At 45.4% G+C, this 25,457-nt stretch overlaps 1 protein-coding gene across 9 annotated transcripts in view; it reads right to left on the bottom strand.

The window, feature by feature from the left end:
- dmd (dystrophin) overlaps positions 1–25,457 on the bottom strand; it is a 281,446-nt gene that overhangs the window by 15,608 nt on the left and 240,381 nt on the right. For all 9 annotated transcript variants that reach the window (XM_076049405.1, XM_076049406.1, XM_076049401.1 and 6 more), the window contains 10 exons: positions 12,238–12,299; positions 12,065–12,139; positions 9,806–10,007; positions 9,607–9,692; positions 8,357–8,514; positions 4,368–4,534; positions 2,741–2,852; positions 2,019–2,155; positions 1,128–1,166; positions 6–71 (listed from right to left, as the gene is read on the bottom strand). In XM_076049405.1, the coding sequence (XP_075905520.1) occupies positions 6–71; positions 1,128–1,166; positions 2,019–2,155; positions 2,741–2,852; positions 4,368–4,534; positions 8,357–8,514; positions 9,607–9,692; positions 9,806–10,007; positions 12,065–12,139; positions 12,238–12,299 (1,104 nt within the window). The remainder of the gene's footprint in view (positions 1–5; positions 72–1,127; positions 1,167–2,018; positions 2,156–2,740; positions 2,853–4,367; positions 4,535–8,356; positions 8,515–9,606; positions 9,693–9,805; positions 10,008–12,064; positions 12,140–12,237; positions 12,300–25,457) is intronic.

Raw genomic sequence — 25,457 nt, 5'->3', positions numbered from 1 at the left:
ATTACCGGTTTGCGTAGTGCTCAATCCGGGTGTGTGTGTCGTCGTGGGAGAGCTGGGGGGACGATCCAGGCCTGTGTGGGGGAGCGAGAGAGAGAGAGAGAGAGAGAGAGAGAGAGAGAGAGAGGGAGAGAGAGAGAGAGAGAGAGAGAGAACATGAGGAAGGAGTGAGAAACAACGAGCCTCGTCAACGAGAGCCGCTTACAATCCGCTTGCTGTTCTGTCGACAGGAGTCAGAGGGAAAAAATAAATAAGAATACTGAATAAGAAATAAATAAATGGGAAAAAAAAACGCTCGGATGTTGAAAAATAAAACATAAAAAGAAAAAAATAAACCCTGCAAACTTTTCTTTACAAGGGCACCTTGGTGTCTCCGAGTCGCCTCCTTTCAAGACGGAGGAGCTGAAAACACGAAAGTCACTTTGCTGGCCGCGTTGTGGCTTCTCTGTGACGATCTGAGGGCAGTGGTTGTCTGTGTGTGTGTGTGTGTGTGTGTGTATGGCCTCTGTTCTCCCACCCCTGATCCCAGATTATTTCACCACGGCTGCTGCTTTTCTAGCCGAGGTGGCGTCTGATGGAGCCGCACCCAGCGAGATCTCGTCTCCATGGACCCGTCGGAAAGTTGGTCGATGGTTCGACTTCATAAAGGACAAAAAACGCAAAAAGAAAAAGTCTCGCCGTGACCGTGGAGGACAGCCAAAATTTAAAAAATTACTCAGTTCAAAAAAAAAAAACGAAAAATAAATTTGTAAATATGAAGAGGAACAAATGAAAGAATGAATAAAAAAAATAAATAGAAAGATGAATAAATAAAAAACACAATTGGGCGTCACCCTGGCATAAGGGCTCAGCCCCTAATAGATAGAGAGATGAATGGATAAAAGTATAAATGAAAAAATATCGATATATGAAGGTAAATTTTGTCATTGTTTATCCCTTTTGTCATTGTAGAACTATGAAAAAAAAAAAAAATTTCTTTTACATTTTTTCATTTTCATTGCTTTTCCATTTTGCCTTTGTTTTTACCAGACAGACTGGGCTGTCAATGAAATGCAATCATAAACCTTGTGTGTGTGTGTGTGTGTGTGTGTGTGTGTGCATGTGTGTGTGTGGTGTAGGCAGGTACTCACGCATGGTCAACAGGCCAGAAGTTGATCAGAGTGACAGGACTGCAAGACAAAAGAAAGACAAAAAAAGAAAGAACGTGAGACAGGGAGATGGAGGAAGTGGGCAAGAAGGGACACTGCGCAGCAATGCATGCTGGGATGCAGCATAAAAAAAAAAAAAAACCCCGCAAAATTTACACCATGTGCTCGAAAGCCGCACTCCCCCCAAAAAAAGTGAGTGTTTATTTGAAGCGGGCCATCGCTCTCCCTCCTGAGCTTGCCGGTGAACTACGGTAGCCTGCGTGTACAAGTAATCTGGATACCTCGTCCACCTTCTTCTTTGTTGGTTTATTAGAGGACGCGAGTGTTCTCCCTGAACATGGAACCTGCTGTCAGGCGACCTGGATTGTCCACACCAGGCTTCCTTAGAAATAAGGCGATGCAAGATGGCAGGCAGCTAACTGGGAGCAAGAGCCTTGAACTGTGCATATTCTTATATATAAATAAGAACCGTTCAAAGGGTAGGAAAACCAAATGACTTTCTTTGTACTGCGAGTATCCACTTTTAATAACATTATTAAGTGTTTTTTGGCAGTATATGAAGCTTTTACCAATATGAAAATCATAAATCAGGCCCAATTTTGCACACTGGACCTTTAAGAACACATCAGGCAAAGGGTGAGATTTTTTCTCATTTTTGTTTAGCTGCGAAAAGCAAAACTTCAAAGCAAACAACACAAAAAACACACTACATGGGTGGAGTTAGGTAAGTGCTCAGGGAAGTTAACAAGCAACTGGCTAATGATTAAACTCCACTTGTGTCCTTTGTAGAAGGTCAGTCAGCAGGAGTTTGCCCGCCCCTGTGTGTGTGTGTGTGTGTGCGTGTGCATGTGTATGTGTGCGTGCGCGCCTCACGTTTCCATGTTGTCTCCCTCCAGGATGGTCTGGACGGGCAGGTAGCCCATGCGCGGGTGTTTGGCGAAGTAGCGCTTGGTCCTGAACTTATTCTTCAGCACCTTGGCGAAGTCGCGCACGTCCTCCCCCGATGTGGTCTGCCAGACAAAGAGAGGGAGATCAGTGAGGAAATACATATAGTACACACGCGACCAGTCAACCGTTTGGACTCACCCTATGAATTGAATGTCTTTTCTTTCATTCTCATGATTATTGATATTGCAGTTTTCTCACAGAAGGCATCAAGACTACGTGTGAACATACATGGAATTATGGGCGGAAACAGTGAAAGTGTAAAATAACTCATGTTTTATATTTAAATTCTTCAAAATATACATATATATATGTGTGTGTGTGTGTGTGTGTGTATATATATACACATACATATATGTATACAGAATGTGTATATACACATTCATACACACACACACATATATACAGTATATGTAAATATACATATATCAGAGAACCGTTTTAAGGGTAGGAAAACCAAATTACTTCTGTTGTACTGCGAGTATATATTTTTATGAACGTATCTATGGGCAGTATGTTAAGCTTTTACCAGTACAAAATCATAAATCAAGCCAAATTTTACACACAGGACCTCAAAGAACGCAGACAATCCTGCTCAACATTCTCCAGGGAAGGAAAAAAACACGGTGGAAGAGGAGTAAGACTCGTACCGGAGTGCAGTACTCCACCATGGGGTACTGCATCTTGTGACCCTTGGCAACGCGGCCGGAGAAGAAGCAGCTTTGGCAAATGTCATAGTTGAAATGCTTCAGACTTCGATACCTGCGCAAATCAAAGGGAGGGGAGGGGAAGGGGAAGGAGGAAGAGGTGGAGGAGAAGAAGGGAGGTTGAGAATCAATAAAAGGGGGAAAATTTACGGCTATGTTTTGTCACCGGCAGCCAGTAGTTAAAATTCTCCCCGGCCTGTAACTGAATGGGAAGTTTATACTCCGGCCTTCGGGACTCTTCATGAACATTTATCACCGCTGCCCTCGTGAAAGAGGAGGCCCGCCGACAACAAAGCAGGCGCACCTCCTGCGACTCAGCCTCACATATAGGTTGCAACTGAAGACACACACCAGCATAGGGTGAACACTCTCATCCGCTTCTGACCAAATGAAATTTAAAATGTGGCGGCGGCTAAACAAAGGCCCAGGTTTGGTGGGCGGAGGCGACAGCAGCAACCGCCCTGACGATACGGATGAAGCTGATGTGATTTTAATGGGGGAAAAAAATTAATGAATAACAAAATAAGCATCAAAAAATGTTTTTTTTTTGAGAGAGGCACAAATGTCTTAAAGATAAAGCGGTCCGCGACTCGTCAGCCTGCGCTTATTTAGACTATTTCAGCGTTAATAAATGATATATACTGTATATCTTGTTGTGGAAAAGAGCGAAGATGCTGATGCAGGAATACTGAGAGAATAAGTAATTTAATGAACAGACAATAAAAGGGATCGGATCCATTACAATCTATACACGACCAGTCAACCGTTTGGACTCACCGTATGAATTTAATGTCTTTTCTTCCATTCTCATGACTATTGACATTGCAGTTTCTCACTGAAGGCATCAAAACTATGTATGAACACACATGGAACTATGTAGGAAACAATTAAAGTGTAAAATGGCTCAAACAGGTTTTATTTTTAAGTATTTTTAAATTTTTTTAAAATAGCCACCTTTCATAAAAAGCATATTTAGAGTTATTTAACCTGTTTTTCTGTGGCTCATATATTTGATGTCTTCAGTATCTATCTGCAGTGTGCAAAGTTGTAAAGATAAAAAAACAAATGCACTTTTGACTGGTAGTGTGTGTGTATATGTACATATGTACTGTATAAATATATACATACATACACACACACACATATATATGTATATATATATATACACACACACACACACACACACACATATATATATATGTATATATATATATATTATATATATATACATACATATGTATACATGTGTGTGTATGTACATGCACAAAAACATACATACATATATGTATACATATTTATGTAGTCATCCAAAAAGGGAAATGTTTTTTACTTCTTGGAGTGCACGTGTGTGGTGCTGAGTTATTTAGGAGATCATGAGGCAAACGGGCGGCCGATACGCGCTATAGATTAAACATTGATGGTTCTTCACAAGAGCCCCGCGAGCGCAGAAGCTGTCGCATGCCGGCGCCGCCGCCATCGCCGCCGCCTGGGCCTAATTGAAAATGAAATTAATTTGCTGTTTTATTGCTGCCTGCGTAATGAGACGAGGAACGGAACGCTCCGGCTAGACCTGAAGCCGATGATGGGACACTCCTTGCAGATGTTGCACTTGGCCTGGTGCTTGGCCGTCTCGGCGGCGGCCACGCGGTGCAGGACGGGCAGCCACACCATGGACTGCGGCTCCAGACGCATCCAGTCCAGGAACATGGCAGCCTCCAGCTCCGGTTTGTTGTTGGCCTGCAAGAGGAAAACACACAAAAAAAACCCCATAAAACAAAAGAAATAAGATGAGGAGGGAGCGGTTTAAAGTGCACGACTCGGCCTATAATGTCATTTTGTTGTGTAATACACTTCATCGAAAAAAAAACCCCCAAAAGACGTTGTCTTAAAGATAAATAATTCAAAATGTAACATACATGAAGTCTAGAGAGGTTTCATTTCAAAAATGTGTTCACGAAATGTAAAATAGACTCTTGTGTTTTTCCAACGAAGGCAACACTTTCGCACCTGGAAACGTTTCATAAAACATGGCGCTGCGAAGCCCCGAGGGCTCTCGCGGACCGTCAAATATGCATTAACCCAGAGGTGTCAAACTAAAACACACAGTGGGGCCAAAATGTAAAACTTGGACAAAATCTCGGGCCAACATTGATATTTATTGAAAAAATCTTCCTCCAGCGGACACAAACTAGTTTTGCAGCTTAATAAAAAACAATTCATATTGCACACGTGCAAAATTGAATTTCAAATGAAAAAAAAATCATCAAAATAAATAAAATGTAAATAAAAAATCATCTTCTGATTTAAACTTTAACAGGGACCTTTTCATTCATACAAAAACAAAATAACAATCAACCAATAAAGGAATAATAATCCTTCAATGAACAAAATACCAGCAGAGCATTCTGGGATAATTTGGCCCGTGGGCCAGATTTTGACACCTATGCATTAATCCGTCCAGCTCACGCGGGGTTTTTTTCTTTTTTTTCGTCCGACCTTCGAGACAAATTGAAACGTTTTACGAACGCAAATACCCGGCTCAAAACGACGCACGGCGAAGGAGGATTAATCTCAGGGCAACGTTATAGATTAATCTGTGCATGTTCCCATCAGCGGGGTGGGGTGGGGGGGGTCGGGTCGTCCCTTTCGAGGACGCAGCTGGAATCAAACCCTGCTGTATCCAGTTGAGAGACCAGATGAGATTAGGTTCGCCCACCTGCTGGCGTGCACGGCGGTGAATGAGGCAAATCGAGCGAAATGGCTGGCGAGGGCGAGGGCGAGGGCGAGGGCGAGGGCGAGGGCGAGGGCGAGGGCGAGGGCGGCGCTGCCGCTCCCGTTTCGTTTCGGTCGAAGATTTAAGAAAACAAAATGAAATGGGGTGGGGTTAGGGGCGTGGGGTGGCGCCCCCCCACAGTTTGGGATGAGCAGCAGCAGCAGCAGCAGCAGCAGCAGCAGACACGGGAGAGGCGTCTGGAACGGAACGGGTTAGCGACGCTCCGAGGTGCGAACAAATCAAGGCGGCGGAACCGTCGCAAATACGGCGAAACAGAAAAAGACAGCGAGAGAGAACCAGAGAACCCCCCCCCACACACACACACACCCTACCACCAAGGTTGACAACTTGCACGTCAAGGTGTGTATTAGCGCCCCCCCCCGTCAGTCAAGGCGTCTTCGATAAAATCACGCAACAAAGCGTGCAAGACGGGAGGCGACACCTGCTGATTGTGATCCCCCCCCCGAGAGACGGGGTAGGGTGGGGGGGTCGGGGGGGTCTGATTATCTCGCCAAAAAAAAAAAACAGGCCGCTACGCCTGTCGAGCTTTCCGCGCCGCCGCAACAACATGGCGAACAGCGATCGCACCGTCGGCTCCCGTCACTCACGGCTGGCGCAGGATTTCTGAGGGTGACGGCGGAAACAAACACAGCCTGCGAGTTCCGCCTCGCTGGAATGACAGCTGTCGCCATTGCAAGTATTTAGAGGCCTAATGAAGCTAATGTTAAGCTTGAAGGCTGGTTTGTAGTTTACTTGTCTTTCATTGCGGGACGAGTGAATGTTGCACCTTTGATGGCTAAATGATTGATGTCAAGTTCAAAAACTGTGTCTAAAGGTAAAGTCACAGATGCTAAAGCTAACAGCTCCCAGCCGGGACTGCCATTGTAAAGCGACTTAGCGGTCATCAAAGAAGCTCTCGTAGTATATTGGACTACAGTATCTATGTATATATATATATATATATATATATATATATATATATATATATATATATATATATATATATATATATATATATATATATATATATATATACACACACATATATATACACATATATATATATTTATTTATATATATGTGTATATATATGTACACATATAAATATATAGTATTGATTGCTATGAACACAGGTTTGCTTTTGTGCAAAAATAACTTAATAAAGTGAGATAAGTGCTAGCACTTCAACACCATGTAAACACCGGCTAAAAATTATTTTGCCGAGTTGAAGCAAATATTTGACGATTCCGACCTTTCTTCTCTTGAAATAATTTTTTCTTAAGTTGTTAGCGGCTAGCTGACGGTGCCGTAGCAATTACTACTAACAATAAAAAGCATTTCAATACGAGGGAACTTTAAGTTACTCTTTCAATGTTGACCGTCTTTGTCTTATAGTCCCATAAACCCTTCCGTCGTGCGACGAAATCTGCAGCTTCCGCACTCGGTTGCTAAGCTAAAGCTAAGCGCTGCCGCGCTGGTCAATCAGTGGTCCTTTTGTTGAGCACATGACAATGATTTTTTTTTTTTTACTTGGTGAATACTTTAGGGTGGAGGGGGCGGTGAGGAAGAGGAGCTCAATTTGGTGTCCAAAGTAGGGACTTTAGACATGAAAATGCTGGATCATCTTTTGGAGATCAGGGATAATCCTGTCAGAGCGCAATTACTGGGAGCCTCGGCTGGATTTGCGGCTTGTTTTGTGGCTCGAGTGTTTTGCTCGCGCACAGACACACACACACACAGTAGCACAAAAGGACGGCTGATCTCCGATGCTGGCAACTCTCCTCCTCCTCCTCGCCTCCCGGCGCTGTCACGCACTCCATCATCTTGACGCGCCGGTGCGAAGGAAGATGCCTTGTTTATTCCACCCTATTTGTTTGCGAGATTATGTTTTTTATTTTTTATTTCTTATGGCCGTTGTTCTCCTTCGCCCATAAAAATTCCGTTCCGGTGACATCTACGCAAGCGGCATTTTGGAGATTCCATGCCGGTTGTCATTCATTCCTTCCCTCGTGCACGTAAAGACGTGTGTGTGCACGCATGCACTCTCTGTTTCCAGCCTTCTTTGCTGGATTTCCATCCGATTCTTGGATGTTGCTCGAGTTTTATATCTTCAAAGCTCCGATTGGCAAAGCAGTTGTTTCCCATAATGAATAAACCGTTTTCCCTGACGCATCACAAGCCTTGACGCCAGAGATGTCCATCATATTATCCCGAAATATGTGAATGATGCAACGTTCTCAACATCTTGACAAACTTTTCATCATCTAAATGTTGTCATTTTTAACAGATAGAAAAGTCAAGTTGCTTGTATTATACTAGCACACAAGACAACTGAGCAGTATGAAAGCAAAAGGATGTGTAAAAAGTATTAGTATTAGTAGTATCCTGGTATATAATAATAACAACAATAATAACAATAATAATAAAAAATAACAATAACAATAACAATAAAAAAATAACAATGGTTAGCCATACCAAAATGAAGGAAACAAATCTTGGATTCAAAATTATAATTGAATCATTATTTTTGAACAATTCAAGCCGACGAATCAATGATCCCTGGTCATGTCCATCCTGCTCACTGCCAAAGAGATGCTCAGCATTTTAATTTCAGTTAGCATCTGTGACAATATTAGTTTGGCAAACATTAATAAACAACATTACGTTGAACCATTTTCCCCTAACATTTTTTCTTCCCCATTCTGATGCTCGCTTAAGCGAGTCGTCTTCATTCAAATGCAATTTCGCCGCTCAAAAACGTTTTCTGGCGAGCGCTAGCGACTTACGAACTGGAAGCAGCTGCGGACGGAGGGCTCGATGTTGGAGCCGCCGAAGGAGGCGACCTCGCCGAGCTGACGGGGGATCTGGATGGAGTCGTGGAGGAGAAGGCCCAGGCGGCGCTGGTCGCAGAAGCCTGTCGCGCTGGCAACCTGTCTGAACAAGACTGGGGGGGCAGGCGGGGGGAGTCGGAGGGGGAGTCGGAGGCACAGCGGAGACACACAATTAGCAAGAAGCAGAAAGGTGGGCGGATTATGTTTTAGCTCTCTGTCTGTCTTTAGGTCTGAGCCAGGAGTTGGTGTTGCATATTAAGTGTGAAACAATTTTGGTATATTGTTTGGAAATTGCAAAAGTCGCTGTTCAATAAGTGGACATAAATCAGTGCCAGCCACTAAAAAGAAACTTTGCTAGTTGTTGACAAGCGATGCACGACCATTGTGAGCAAATATCATCTGGATGCAACTCAAATAATCTTGCGAGCGCCTCTCTGTATATTTGTGCCCCGTGTGAGGCGCTAACTGGGGACTTTGCTCGTGGAGCTCAAGTGCACTTAGAAACTTTGCCAAGCAAATTTTTCCGACAACAAATTCAATAAGTTTAACTTGTTGTTTCTGCGACTTTACACTTTATTGTGAAAGCCTGAATAAAGACAGCAGGGGGCGACGCACAAAATGCACGTTGCACTAGCACTAAGCCATGTGAAACGATTCAACCACTGGCCTGTTAAGTGTTTTTTGAAAGTGGTTAGAAGACTCAGGAGTTCCTGTAGGTTTTCTTTTTTTTCCCCCGCCAGAACGCATGTGGTGCTCAATTTCATGGTTCTGGTTCAAGTTCCTGGTACAAGATGTAGTTCCTCTGGGAGACAAAAAAGCAGAAAATCTTGCTTTTTTTCCCCCTTTCCCTCTTTGAAACACTGGGAAATCTTCCTTGGATAGACATGAGAGGAAAGCGGGTTTCTTTTAGACTGCTTCCAAACGTGGCACTGAGTGAATTTGCTTCGCGTGAAGCTTGGAATCACACACTCGGCCACGGTTTCAGAAAACAATCAAACAAACAAACAAACAAAAACCTCTCATTAGAAGTTGTTGATGAGTCAAAGTTTGGGAGAAATTTATGCTTTCTCTTAAAAAAGGTTTAACGCTGGAATGAAACTTGTAAACCAGCCAGTAGAAGTATCTGAACTTTGACTGAGTGTGTGTGTGTGTGTGTGTGTGTGTGTGTGTGTGTGTGTGTGTGTGTGTGTGTGTGTGCATCTTACATCTGTACTTATCCTCCAAGTGGGCCTTGCAAAGTGAAATAATGCCAGTTTTAAACGACAGGGTCCGGATCTTCCCGGTACGGCCGCTGAAAGACGACAGCCAGACATTTAAGAAAAAAACAAACAAAAACGAAGAAACTTCCAAAAGCGTGCTTGCGCGTGCTAGCTTAGCTCGGCGTTCGTGCGTGCCCGTACGTACGTGTCATAGACGTTGAGCAGCCAGTTGAGGCACATGTCGACACACAGTGCCACGTTAACCAGGTGCGAGTGGCCCTGCTCCAGCCGCTGGTACAGGCTGGTGAGGCAGGCGGCCAGCTGGGCAATGTCCAACAGCTGCTCGTTCTGCTTGAGGCTGTGCTGCTCAAACACCTCGCAGGCCGTCGGCATGCCCAACAGGTCCACTGTGGCGGGGGGAGAGACGGAAGCGGGGAGGGTTAGCTTAGCACGGCCGGGGTTTTCCACAAAACAAATCCTTGAGTGCGTTTGGCTTCGGGGATCAATAAAGAGTCGCATTCTTCATTGATATCACCCACTGGTGTATAAATGTGCGTGTGAATGGGTGAATGAGAGGTTTTGTAAAGCGCTTTGGAGAACCGTGAAGGTGCTAGAAAGCACCATGTAAGTGCAGTCCATTTACCATTTACCATCAAGGAGGAAGGAGGAGCAGCGAGGCGCCTTCAAGGTACAGTGTGTATTTGGAGATTTTGGGAAGAAACAGCGACATCAAGAGGTCATGTTTTAGATTGCAGCGCTCTTTCGCTCATCCTCCCTCTCGCAATCTTGCCAGTGAACTATAGTGCCCCGCGCACACAAACCTGGATACCACGTCCAGCTTCTTCTTCGTTGGTTTATTTAGGAACACAACCTCAAATATGAAATGCTTTGTTAGGCAAGCAAAATGGTCCACACAGGCTTCCTTAGAAAAATGGCAGCGCAAGAGGGCAGCTAGCTGGGAGCAAGACCCTTGCTATATGTATATTCTTATACATTAATAAGAGCCATTCTAAGGGTGTAAAAACCAAATTAATTTTATCGTCCTGCGCAAATATACTAATTTATTTATGGGCAGTATAGAAGCTTTTAAAGATATAAAAACTGTAAATCAGGCCAAATTTTACACACTGGACCTTTCTTGCTGAGAAAAGTCCTCTTGAAACGACCGTCTGGCAGCTTCACTTTCCTGGTCGACGGTGTGACTCATCGAAAAAAGGGGCCGGGCCTTTATTTTGAGCGCACGCCGGCTGTTTCCCTGAACGTTCGCTTCCAAGAGCGGGCTTGGACAGCAGGAGCACTGCTCTCACGGCTTTTATTCTTGTTATTGAGGTTGTATTTTTGGAAACGTGCAGCATTCCAAGGTTGAAGTGACTTTTTGCTAGAAAACAAACGCTTTGTTTTAGTTTTAATTTTTTTTTTTATCCTCCACCGGGAGCGCAAGATCCGGCTCAGTGAAGAGTTGGCGAGACAAGTTCACACAACTCGGGGACCGTTTTGCAGTAGGAAGTGTTATCAGAACTAACTGGAACCTGTGGGGTTTGGTTGAAAAAGGATTTGAGTTCAGATAAAAACTCTTCACATCAAGTGTTTTATTTTTGGTTCTTCTGAACTCAGGCGGATGTTTTCTAAAAATTACGGGTTGATGCAAGTGTCACTCTGTGGTTCCTAGTGGCTCCCTCATTTGGAAAAAAGACAATCATGAAAAAGACCCACCGCCTGGGGTCACAGGGTAGTTCCCTGGTCGGTAGTCCCTGTTGGTTTGTTACTGGAACACCCGTTGTGCTTAATTTCACGGTCCTGTTTTTAGTTCTAGGTGTGAACAAAAGGTTTCAAACCCAAATTGTCGCTTCTTCCTTTCTTTCTTCCCTGCGCCTGGGAAAACTGTGATATTTACTCCCGTGGACGGACACACGGCGAGAGGAACGGGTTAAAGCAAAAGAAGCAGAAAATAAACGCCGAGCCCTGCTGTCGTCAAACCGAGATTGACCTCCGGAGCTGTTGGCGCCTATTTTGAGAAACACCTTCGTATCATCGATAGTGCTCGTGTGCAACACGGCCCGCGGTAGCGCTACGCCTAGCAGCGTATCACGCACGTAACAGCTCGTGGGCAGCTCGCACTCCACCGATCCGTGGGGCGAGAAAGCGAGGAGGCCGAGTAAACACGAGCCCCACATACACAGGCAGACTGTGCGCGCGCGTGCGCAGAGAGCAGAAATCGCGCAGGAAGAGGATGTGTCAGACGATGATGGGGACGAAAAAACGGGAAAAAGAGGTGAGTTGGAAAAAAAGAGAACCACAGGAGCAGGAAGGACAAAGGAGAAGAAGAAGAAGAGTGGGAGGGCCGGAACGCGGGGAAGCGGAGCACTCGTGATGAGAGCGCCGCGGGCTGAAGGAGACCGAAATATACACACGGGTACGGTACAAACTCTCGGAACGTACATAAATACATCCGTCGGATACTCACGGCAGAGGGCCTTCTGCAGGCGCCTGAGCTTCATGGCCGTCCTGTAGGCCGAGAACCGCACATTGTTCAGGTCGGCTGTGGGGCGGCGGGGGGAGAAAAATGACAGGAGACTTTCAGGAACGCGGAGGAGGAGGAAGGTTCAGGTTCAGAGAGCCGGGTACGGGGGTACTCACCCAGAGACTGGTAGAGCTCGGCCATCTTGGGGTGGTCCCAGCACGTCGTCTGCGTCTGGTGGCTGCCATGACGGCACAAAGAAAAGCAGACAAGGGACGGGGTGTTAAGATCTTTGCTTTGCTCCCTCCTCATCCTAGAACCCCCCCTGCAGGGCAGGGTGTTATCGTCCAAAATGACTCGACATATCGAGGACGTAGCAAGAGGGTTTAACCCTCTGTTCAGGCACTACGTTAAAAGTTTATGTTAAGTTCAAGTTAAGTGATTGGATCACTTCTGGCCTTGGCAGAGGACTATACTGCTGGCACAGGGTGTCAGTACAAGGGATTTTGCATGGTCGGGGACCTTGGATCACTGTATAGGCAACTTTGTGGAACCACACACTAACCACATCAGTCAGGGACATTCATTGCTTCTACTCAATTGACAGCTTCTCTTGAAAGGCTGGTGAAACAACCCAGTTGCTCAGAATCATCGAAGATAATCCCCACTGGTAATACCTGAGGTCAATCGTTGCCAAAAGAGGTTGTCTTGCACAGTAAAGGTGCATTCACCTCTGCCGAAAAGTCACTCGACCGTTAAAATTTGTATCAGATTTATTGCACAAGACTTTTCTCCCAGCACAGTGGCACCCAGACTCTTTGCGCCGAGGATCCCCCCACATGACTACAAATTACTACACGTGCGCTCATTCTGCACGAGTTATCCCCGAGGGCGACCCATTTGGTGCGATTTATCTGAACCCACAACCAAAATAATCACGCGCGCCTCCATAATTTGATTTATGGATGGAAGTAAAGTGGGAATTAAAGTGGAAAATAATTGATCCCATTATGGCCCAGACCCCTGAGACAGTCCTCCAGGACCCTGCCCCTCCCCCCTTTCAGAAATTGGCCAGCGACTCTGGATAAAATCCATCAGCCTCAACTGTAAATCACTCTCGCTGCCCCGAAACGGACCACCGGCGACTTGATGAGTCATAATTCAAACTGAAGGGGGAGAGAAACGGGGACATTTTCATCCTCGGCGAGGTTTCAAAGAGGCAACGCGAGGATTCTCATCGCATGCGTCGCATTTGACTCATTTCGACCTCGCCTGGTGCTCCGACTGTAAGGGAAGTGAATTCAGGGAGCAGCTGCTGGGGCAAATGTGAGGCGGCAGCCTTTCAAACACGGGATAATGCAGGAGCTCCGACGTAGGTGACACCCTCCCTTTTGAAAAAACATTAGACGATGGAGCAAATTCTTCAGGGCGACACAACCGTGCATTTTAAGAACTAGTGAATCACTACCCCCCTCCAATCTCCAAAAAAGAAATCTGTGACACTAATCCTGATGTCTGCACGGCTCTTCCCTTCATCTTTTAATCTCAGGAAATAAAACTGCGGGCACCACAAAGGCGGACGTGGGAGCCCGATGGCGGGAAGAAGAAATGAGGGCGAGAGCCAATGAGACACACCGGCGTCTCACTCTACCCTTGCATGTCCTGCCGGGCCGCGCTAACTCTGCGTGTCCCGCCACGCCGGGAGACTCAGGAATTCAGACGCACACCGCGCAGCAACCGACGGAATAACAATGAAGTGCGCCTCGGCTCCAGGGTCCTGAACCTTCTCCGGTTTTCGAAATGTCGAAAAGGCTGTTGGGCACGGCTGGTGTCAAGGCCTCACCGCGCGTCCGTCTACTCAAGGCTCAGGACTAATTAGGGGTTTGCTTCTTTTGTGGCACCTCACCTTCAACGAAGCTACTTCCACTGTCGATTCAGCTTTTCCGAAAAGGGACGTGCAAACAAAGAGGTTGTCGAAAGGAATGGAGCTCACAGTGGGAGTGTCAAGAGACAGTAAACATAGCCTGCATGCTAACCTGTTATTAGTTATTTTTTGTTATTACAGAACCAATCACACATTTTGATTGAGGAAAAAACATAAAAATAAAAACAAAACTAGTTGTGTTTATTTTATTTTTTTTTAGGTGTGCTACATCTCAAGAGTGCTGCAACATTTTTCTCCGTTCAATTTGTGTGTTTTCATTAGTGTACATTAAGAAGAAATCTGAAGATTTTTCTAAAAAATGCAAACCGCATCATTCCTCTAACTTTACGTAACTTACCGTAACCGTGTTAATTCGGAAAAACGCAGCACTATTTTTTTTTTAAATATTTATTTATTACTGAATTTTCAAAAGTTTGCCCTAAATTGATCTTGACCTATTTTACAGTCAGAAATTTGACAATTTGAACTAATAATTAGGTAGAAAAAATGCTAAAGAATCATAGATCATACAATATGCTTCCAAGGGTTACAATGCTTTAGGTATTACTAGTAGAAAATAAGTACACTACAGACTATTTTAGGTCGGACCAACTATGGTGTAACTTTTAAGTGTTAAGTGCTATAAATTCCTTGCAAAATTGGTGCTGTAACTCCAGGACACCTGGAGTCCAGGGGCTTTGTGTCTGCAGGGCCATTTTTTTTTTTTTTTTTTCCCCCACCACCAATCATGCCCAATAAAAACAGGAAATTGAAAGCTCTAATTGCATTCATCTAGTAGTCCGGAGTTTTCAAACCCCTCATTGCTCATTCCCCCCTATTTTGAATTGAATTGAATTACAATGGAACTCTGTCACAATATTGATTTTGCACATTGGATGGGCTGTATCAACAAATATAAATGTTTAATTTTGTTATTTTATATAAATATAGATTTTTTTTCCCCAAACACAAATGATTGTGTTTCAGTATTTACAAAAAAAGAACCCTTTGGCATTTTGCTACAGTCTGGCGAAGGCCAATCTTATTAGCATGTCTGTGCCAACGGTTCGCCGTTAGATCCCAGCCGAGTGTCGTGATCTGAGCTCTAATTTGCAATTCACGGCATCTTTAAACACCCACTCCCGAGCGAAATGCCATGCACAAGAAAAACATTAGGGCCCCTCTTGTGCTCAGCGGCGGTGAAAACTAATTATGTTACTGTAAAGCAAAGAGCCGATTTTCCTGGTCAATAGCTCCACTTAGCATCTGTTGTAATAATTATTGTGCTAACATGATAGGAAATGCCAGACAGCCAATTCCACACGCACTTATAACTAAAGCGTGTCCGTTTGAGTGTAACAGATTAATAGAAAGGAAAAAAACTCAACTGTCAGATATATGCTCTGGCAAATGTGGTGGTAATGCTTCAGCTCTCTGTTTACATAAAGCTAATAGAGGCTACATGTCTCACCAGCGAGGCAATTACGATTTTCATTTGGAGCACATCAAATATATTTTTTTAAATCTTTCCAGGCACGGGCGAAGTGCAGAAAGGGGAGAAATGCAATCGTGGAAAAGGGAAGAAGCTTCTTTCTATTTGCTGTCTTGTCAAATGCAGATGGCTGAACGGCCGTTCTGAGCCACTCAGGCTGAGATACTGCGGCCGTTTCTCTGCTAATGCCAGGATGGAACGGAGACGAACAGCAACCATTTAGCATCCTAAATACGTTTTTGTGATTACATTTTTTGTTATCCAACAGTTCCCACTTCCCCAAGTGTTGAGAAAGTGTTCCGATTTTCAACTGTGGAATTCAAATAGTCGAGATACTGTCACACGGAATGTGGTCAAACCAAAGGTGGTATCGCTGACACTAATACTCGTTGGTTGATTCAAGAATTACTACGGCGTAAACACGGGTGAAACATAAGGACACAACCTTACGCTCCTGATGCCGCGGCCATGCTTGTTTTGCCGGTGAGTGACTTAATGTGACCTGCATGAGCAGTAGGTGTTTGTCAGTTTCGCTTTCTAAGGCGTAACTGTACCACAGTATCCCGCTGTCTTTCAAAGGAAATGATGTAATAAGCAAAGGGAATGCCCTTGATTTTTGGCTTGTATCTGCCTCCACCCCATAATCCGTATCTGCTTCTTTCACACCGGATAACTGTGTCCTCCTTCATGACATCGGTAAATCCACCCTTTGGTCTTCTCTAGGCCTCATGCCCACCAGTTCCAACCTCAATAACGTGGAAAAACTATGGCCTGGGGGCCAGTCTGTGGCCCATTAAGCTTTTTAATCTGGCCCGCCAAACTTTTAGAAATTATATTAATAGTGAGTAAGAACAGAATGCGATCTCAGTCCACATTAACGACCGCCTACTCCACTCACCTCTCCCGTGTACGTACTTGGTCGACGCCCCACCTCCCGGCGTCGTCATTATAAAGTTACAAACAAGAAGCGAAAACAAATCATTTTTGTTAGACTCTTTTATTAGGATGCTAACAAACCACTCTGTCCCAGCAGTCGTTACTCCTCGTTCGGATCCATACGCATGAGCTGCAGTAGAATTAAAATTAGTGACTTGATACAGTCCGCAAACAGGAAGTTGATTCTTATTTGTTTTCAGGTGAAACTAGCCGTAGTTTGTGCTTTACTGCCCCTAGTGGTTAAAAATGCACTAATGCGATCACAAGTGGCACGCTCGAGACGCATGTTAATGCCAAGTGCAAACAGATTGTGCAACAGATTCAAGATGCGTACTTCGTGATACGATCCCCAAAAACAGTGACCAAGTGCAAACAGGGCCAAATTTTCTTGTTATGCTTTTGTTCATTTTTAGTTGACATTAAAACACGTTTTCTACATATCCCATGACATTTTTCTTCTTCCTATGAGGTGGCTCACCAAAACATTCCATCCATCTGCTCCTGCCCCTCTGTCACATTTTAAACAACATTGTGTCCCATCAGTCAAAACGTTTGCCCAGCCCTGCTTCAGATCCTCTCCATCCTGGTCTCTCACAGAGAACCTGGGCATTTTAAACTCTGCTCCCTCCTAAGCAAAGACCACATGCGAGCTACTAGAAGTCCACCTAAAAGCAGTCAGAGAGGATATTTTTCAACCGCCATTGGTGCAATAAATAAATAAATAAATAAAATAAAAAAATCTATTTCACGACAGGTGTCTGCGTTGACGTTTACCTGCGTGCTGTAGTGGGCGACCTCAGTGGGTGTTGCGGTGGAAAGAGCGAGGACAATAACTTTCTGGCAAAGCAAACAAAAAAATGAAAAAGAGCCCCAGTCCAATCGTTATTGGAGTTTTTTTTTTTTTTAACACTTTCCCTCTGCGAGCACAAAAGCCATTGACCTCGGCCTGCTGAAAGCACACACGATGCACTCAAGTGCTCCCGCAATTAACCTTTGTCCAAAACGCAGACCAATAATAATCCATACGCTGCTTTTATTCCCTGCTTGCGTCGCCAGTGTTGTTGCTCTCCACCACTTCCCACTCCAGATAATGAGCACGGTGGGTCCCGCGGTGAAGGGCTACTTACAACAATCCTCCGAGCGCAGAGTCTCGGGCAAACAGTAGCTCAGTCAACTGGCCCCAGCTGCAAGCCACTCGGAGAAATGCCTTTAATAACCGAGCGGAAACAACAAACGCCGTGGTGGGGCTTCAGCGGCGGGCAGTGGCGAACTACGGACGTCGCCCAACAATGACGGCAAACTTGCAGGTCAGCTGCTCGGAGGAAGAGCGGCGGTAAACAAGAAGTAATAAGACTTTGAATTTCACAACGCTACGAGGCGATGATTGCGGGTCGCTTGACCGTAAGATGGAAGACTGGAATGGGTCGATAAAGCTGGGGACGTACATGTGGCCCGGGGGCTCAGTGTTCTTTGGAATTAAAGGAGGACAACTGGAGGACAGCCTGTTCCAAAGTCACCCTCTTCAGCTCTTCAACGCGTCTTTCGTCAGCGTGGTGTCCTTTCTGCAATGTCTTCTCAACGACGTCTTTGACAACTTTGAGGAGAAAAATCTAACCAAATCCTTTCACCAAGCTAATCCAAAATCCATCCCAAAAGCCAAACACTGAGCTTAAAAAAACAAAAACACACACACACACACACACACACACACACTAACTTCATTAGTTGTTAAATGTCATATCAGCCACACTAGGGACCACATGAAGCACAAAATTAAATCATCGGGTCGCTCCTTGCTCCTTGCTCCTTATTGACAGCTGAGGTAGATTTGTTTCGATCAGGGATTCAATAAGATTTGTTCTGCAAGACACTAACAATCATTTTCACACTAGGTTTGATTTGTTACATGTTTGGTCCGTCACACATTAGAAAACGAGAAACTTGTGCGTCTAGATGTGCAACACTGGCCTCTGTGTTGGGATTTTCAAAACAAAAAAAAATGGTGTCTGAAACTTACACAAAATCTTCCGGTCACTTTTATTCTTATCAAATTATTTTGTCAAATTTTATGCTAAACATATGACTAATGTGACCAATCAAAGGTGGGAGAGCCAGAACAATTCATGGGAATAGCGTTGTAGGAACACTTACTCCAATAAACAGTAGAACTAGTTCCTGCCAGGCAGAATAGCCATATGAGGAGATGTGTGATGAAGAACTTCAAATGAAGATCAAAGAGATAATGCATCTTATTTTGAAACCTTGAGAGCACCACCAGGGGCTCTGTCATTTTTGTGGTTGTAGTATCAAAGGCAGCAATCCAGAATGTCGCGGCATTGACCATAATTTGATTCGAATTCTGTTTTTTGGGAGATAGAGGAACGTTTTTCTCAAGGTTTCAGGCTGGTTGCTAAAACATGGTGCAAAACCTTTCTGCAAGTCATCCAGGCACGTAGAAAAGGCCACCTGGGACAATGGAAAGTTAGCAAAATGCTAAGGACACGCTTCAAACACCTTCTGTTTGTTGGGTTTGGTGTATTACAAAACGTAGAGCACCTGCAGTCACAAGTGGTGAACAACAACATACTGAAATGGTAAGGAAAAAAAGCACAAAGGCGGGTGCCTCATTGCATCTCTCCCCCGCCCCCCACCCCACCGCACCCCACTCCCCTCGCCGCCGCTGTTAGCCCGGAGCCAGAAAAAGCACCTCAGCCAAACAAACACACCCATGTTTCAGAATGCACCAAAATCCACAAGTGTGGCCCAAATGGCTACCCACAAGGCTACCCATTGAGATTAATAAACAACAGCAACAACAAAAAGAAACCCACAATCATATCAGAGCTGCGGCCTGCAGGAAAAAAAGCTCCTTTTCTTTCTTTTTTTTTTTTTTTACCCTCTTTGACAGGCGAAGCCATCTCCCCCGGAAAATGTTTCATGGCCTCGGGACAAAGCCGAAGTGTTGATAATGCATCGTAAAGTGTCAAAAGATAAAGTGGTGCACGCCGAGGAACTCTGCCGCGGCAGTCGGAGGAGGGATAATCGCTGCCTTGCTCGAGGGCGATCCGACTCAAGCCGGCGAGGGAGTGGGAGGACGTTCAAACGCCACCATGCTCACGGCTCACGCTGGCGAGGACTTGAAGAGTTTGATGGCGTTGACTCCAAAATGGCCAATGAAACTTAGAAAACTCAATAAAACAACAGTTCAATGCCAGCATTTAATTCCAAAAATATAATTTTCTTTCATCAATTTATATATTTGTATGTTTCAGGTTGAAAAAATTCTTTAACTTCTACTTAGTTTTATTTCTGCAACTCATCATATTGTTGTATTGCCTGTTTTTTTTTTTTTTTTTTTTTTTTTTATTGTTTGCAGTCGTAGTGCTCCAAGATTGATCTGCATAAATTCTAAAGGTTCAAAGTTCTGTCCATTTTCAGGTCTTTCTCTGTTATGCTGGCACAAGTGGAGCAGAATCAAACAATTCAATATCAGAATGTTTAGCCCTCTGTTTACAACTGCCACTACTGACACCATGTCGGCCCTCTTCTCCGTCTGCAATGGGGCAAAACCAAGTCGCCTACGAGTTTTAAGCCACCTACCAAAAAGGGAAATTTGTGATATCACAAAACAGCCAATTTCTTTCAGCGCACTCTGTGTGGAAAACAGTTGGCGAGGGAGAATTTTGAATGTTAGGAGGAGCTTTAAAAAGCTTCGAATGTACCCACAGATGAAAAGTTATTAGGACTGACGGACACGTCTGACCTGGGCGGTGGTGACATCAAGGAGATGAGATGGATTCCTCCTTTTCAGAGGAGCACGAGGAACGCTGATTTCAAATTGAAATAGATCTGAATTGTTTTGTTTTTTTAAGGGTTTCACTTTAGGGTTTTCATTTTAGACATCGTGTTTACGCTTTGGAAACAGCAATCCAACGAAGGAACCCAGATTCATGGCTTTGAATGCAAAGAAAGAGACACATAAATACGTAATGAAGCAATAAAGCTCTGTCATAAAACAATGCGGGCTATTTTAGGGCCGTCAGTGCGATGGGTGAATGAAAAGACACTGATTTCTTGCGCACTGCAAAGACAAACGACGACTCAAAACTTAACCAACCTGCTTCAATTTTCCCAGGACATTCTGATCATCGCTGGATTATGAGAGGCAATCCCAATCTCATCAACTTCACATGCAAAATGACTCTGCATTTAGTGGCCGCTGACGTCTTAACTCCTTGACAGCGGCACCGCAACACACACACGCACACACACACACACACACACACACACACACGGACGGACACGTGCCGCCGCACAATAGCACCTCCCCGCACACACAATAGGACATATTGCGGTGTGCCGGCAGGCTGAGTGGTGACAGATAGGCGCTTTTTAAATAATGGATCCGTGCAGAGACACGAGTGTCACTCCTCGCCGCAGTCAATTAATGGCTCTGGGATGAATGATTAAAGGTGGTTTATGGGTTGTGGCGACGTCTTTCTCTGCCCGTCATCGAGCGCGCTGGGGGTTCGGTGGGGGGCTGACAGAACGTTTCCTGCGCACCAGGCATCTGAATGAGCGCAGACAATGGCCTTCAGGGATGTAATGCGAGCGCGAGGAGGAGGAGAAGGAGGAGGAGGAGGAGGTGGAGAAGGAGGGAGGGAGTCAAAAAAAAGGGTGGGAGAGAGAGAAAGAGAAGCGGGGCTTTAAAAAACCTGAAAGCCATATTCATCAGTTCGACGGGGCAGGGGAAGTTGTTTAAGAAGGAGACGCTGCGAAAGTGGCAGGAATGAATGCAAATTGACAATGTGAATTCTTGTGGGGGTGAGGGAAGGGGGGTGGAGGAGGTTGGGGGGGGGGTTGATGAGTCAGGACGAGTTCTGTGGTGACTCGGCGGCCCAGTTTGCAACGTCTCTTAGGCCCCTGTTTGCACTTGGTCACTTGCAACTGTTTTTGGGGGATGGTATCACGAAGTACGCATCTTGAAGCATCTGTTCGCACATGGCATTAACATGCGTCTCGAGCGTGCCACTGGTGATCGCATTAGTGCATTTTTAACCACTAGCAAGACCACGGCTAGTTTCACCTGAAAGCGAATAAGAATCAACTTCCTGTTTGCGGACCGTATCAAGTCACTGGTTTTAATTCCACTGCAGCTCGTCCGTATTATCGGAAGTCGTGGATAACGCCGGTTAATGGTCTTAGAGCGCCGACTAAAGAGAAGAGCAGCATGGAGAAGAAAGAGGGCTGCAAGCGTTTGTCTCCGCTCTGATAGCCGCGGAACCAGAAAGATGCGTATGGATCCGAATGAGGAGTAACGGCTGGTGGGACAGAGTGGTGACGACTTCATTTTCGGATCAACAGCGGCTGGCAAATGTTTGGATGCAACGTCGCACATTTAATCTCATATGTGGGAAACTGCGACCGCTGCTCCACTGGCAAAATACGCTAATGCGGAATGAAATGTATTAGCATGCTAATAAAAGGGTCCAACAAAAATGATTTGTTTTGGCTTCTTGTTTGTAACTTTATAATGACGACGCCGGGAGGTGGGGCGTCGACCAAGTACGTACACGGGAGAGGTGAGTGGAGTAGGCGGTCCTTAATGTGGACTGAGATCGCATGCTGTTCACACGTCCGTGAGGAATGCTATGCTATGCTATGCGAAGCGTCGAAACCGAATGAATCGGATGACAAAACGGATTTGGAGTGTTTCCACTTGGTTACTTTGTGTGATTTTTGCCCATCGGAATACGAAAAACGCCTGAAGTGACAAAGTGCAAACAGGGCCTAAAAGGCATAAATTGCAGTGACGTGGATTAGAAAATACATTTGGGAACTTCTGACTCTGCTAGATGGCCAGGAACAAATGTATGCGCTTCCTTTGGCTAACAACAAGCACTCCAGCGACGCACATAGAGTGCAAATCAACACTGCAATCTTTAAGTCACTGCACCTTAAGGCAAGATCGTCAAAGTGCAGTGAGCCTTCCATGCCGTTAGGTGTCACTATATCTCACGCACCGGGCCTTTTAGTCACCTGCCGCAATTTAAAATCTGTCAAACTTACAGCAGGTAAAACAAAAGCAGATTCAGCACAATTCAGAAAGAGGGAGAATTCATCCACAATTCAGTACTGAGAGATGAGCTCCCTTTTTATGTATGTATACATATCTATGGATATTTATGTATGTATGTATCTATGCATATATATATATACACACACATATGTATATATCTTTATGTATGTATATATTTATATGCATGGTTTTGTGAAGTAAATATGACACATCATACTGTAATATGACATTAATAACATTTTTCAAGGTACTCCTGTCGTTCCTGTTCCAGGTGAGCAGACGTGAGTGTGAACTCATTTAGTTTTTGCGCCAGTGGGACCAGGAACACTCAGGTTTCACTCCCGACTAATTGTTGTTGTGAATATTGCCGCCGCGAGACATCTTTCTTTTTTTTTTCGGCGTGCGTGCGTGCGTGCGTGCGTGTGTATTTTGCGACCTTTGCTGAGTTGGTTTGTTTTTTTCGCGCCTCTGCTCGCCCCTTAATAACAGACACATTAAACCCCGTGTGGGGTGGGTGGCTGAGGGGTGAGGGGTAGTTGGGTGGTGACGGGTGGTTGGGGGGGGGCTCTTGTGATTAAAGGAAACAAGACATCATCATCATCGGCCCTGCTCTCCACTGGAGGGGAGGAAAGAGAAGCAGTCAAATCAGCAGTGCGGGCCCGAAATTGCATCCCGCGATGCTGCTGACTAAAGACTCGACGCTTCATTAATTCAGCTCGAGCCACTCGAGCGGTGGGACTCACGTTAACGGCTGCTTCTGATAAACGGGGGTGGGGGGGCTGGGGTGTCTCCCTCGCTCGACACACACACACACACACAAGTGCAGGGCGCAGAGGAACCTCCCTTTTCGGACGGTGGCGGCGCTTTGCATCTCGGCTTCTTCAAGCTGCTGCTGCTGCTGCTGCTGCTGCTTGACAAAGCAGCTGCCTTGAAGCTGCCGTTTTAAGGCAGCGGCTTTTCACTGGTGGAGTCTCTGGACCCACACATTATTTGTTTCCCTCGTCATGAAGTCGCATCTCACATTTAGTCCACAAAAATAAAAAACGCCGACCCACTTTCTGTTACAGGCAGGTGGGGGGGGGGGGCAAACTTTTTGACTGGTGGGGCCACGATGACTTGTAAAATGTGACAGAGGGGCCGGAGCAGCAGCAGATGGATGTTGAAGTGTTTTGGGATCTGTAGAAAACATGTTGCTTTCATGTCCATTGAAAAGAAACCAAAGCAAAGTTGCAATAAAATCAGTGTCTTTGAAGCCTCATGGTATTGAGCTCTTTATTGAAATGACTCTGAAAACACTGAAAACATGGAGGAAATACAGCTATTTTATGACCTACTTACTATTAATATAATTTCTTCAAGTTCGGGGGGGGGGGGAGTGAAAAGCTTAACAGGCTGCATATGGCCCCCATGCAATACCTGTTCAATCATGTCTAGTAAATGAATTATTGAAATGATTGAATTGAATTGTGTGTCTTGCAAAATAAAGGCCCAACATGTTCTCGATAAAACATTTTTTAATAAAAGTCCTCTTGGTGCCAGCAGGAAGCTTTTTCTTGCCCGAACATGACAACCAGCAGCGGGAATTCTCGCCTCGCTGGCCCTGAACGCCTCCTCATTCAAACCCGAAAACACATCGCCAGAGACGACGGAGCTCCATCAGGATCTCATGCCGATCACAAACGCAACACGGCGGGTCATGCCTGAGCATGTCACTGATGCCATCCTGCAACCGGAGCACAGTGTGTGTGTGTGTGTGTGTGTGTGTGTGTGTGTGTGTGTGTGCGCGCGCGCGCACACTCAAAATTTCCATCCATCAGCTGTATTTAATCAGCACGCACACACCTGCAATCGCACCGGTGCCAAAAATCTGCACCACAACAAGTTTCACCAGCAGCAGCAGCGTCCCGCTGCTCTCGTTTGTTTTCACGTCAACTCCTGACGCGCGCTGGCGAACGCATGCACGCGCGCCAAAAACAGTGGCGATCATCATAAAGCGCGCGTCAACTGTTTTGCGCAGCAAAAATGTAATAATAATAATAATAATAATAATAATAATAATGATAATATATGTTTTTGTCACTATCAAAAATACACTAATGTTGCACTGGAATGCAGAGCGTGAACGCGCAAGATCACGTTCACACGTATGGGGAAAAGACGCCGGGGCTGCTCGAGTGGTGCCGGTGGTGGTGCCGGTGGTGTTGCGTTCACGGTGCCTGTGACGGAATGCGGCGCGTCGCTGCTGCTGCTGCTGCTGCTTGGGTTTTTTTGTTGTTGTGATTTTAATGCTTCTGCGCAGGGCTGGCTGGCGCTTCTTTCACTCAAAAAGGGGGTCACACATTCCCAGCAAACACCACTCCACCACCAACACCTCCGAACACACACACACACACACACACACACCCCTCTTCCTTCCCGGTCGCAGCAGCAGCAGCAGCAGCAGCAAGAATCAAACAAATAAACGCCTCTCGCACCCTTGTTTGCTTGCTTTACGGCACTCAACGCTCTTCTTTATTTTCCAACATGGCAGGAAACTGGGTGGGGGTGGGGGGGTCTTGGGATGTTTTTTTTTTTTGGGGGGGGGGGGTGAGTGGAACCGGGTAGAGGCGCACGGGACAGCAGCGGGGTCGAGGGGCTTCCACTCAACCATTTCTTTGCACCCTTTAAAAAAAAAAAAAGGGGGATGGGGAAATGAACACCCCCAGATCCCAGATCGCCCTCTCGCTGAGCCACCAAGAAGTGCACAACACCCCGACAGGGACACACACAGTACGTACCGACTTCACAGTCCATCCTTCGCAAAATTGGGTTCTAAAATGACGCTCGGTGATCACTGATTCGACGAGTTGCAGCTCCAAGGGCTTCTCTATGGCGGTGACAAGGATGGACGTTCATATCCCGGCGTCCCATACAATATAATATAATATAATATAATATATATATATATATATATATATATATATATATA

Source organism: Nelusetta ayraudi, unplaced genomic scaffold (assembly GCF_046127955.1).
Source record: "Nelusetta ayraudi isolate G7.1 ecotype Tasmania unplaced genomic scaffold, CSIRO-AGI_Nayr_v1 ptg000114l, whole genome shotgun sequence".
Classification (NCBI taxonomy): Eukaryota; Metazoa; Chordata; class Actinopteri; order Tetraodontiformes; family Monacanthidae; genus Nelusetta; species Nelusetta ayraudi.
Note: the sequence above shows the minus strand (reverse complement) of the source record. Positions and strands in the feature narration are given on the sequence as shown.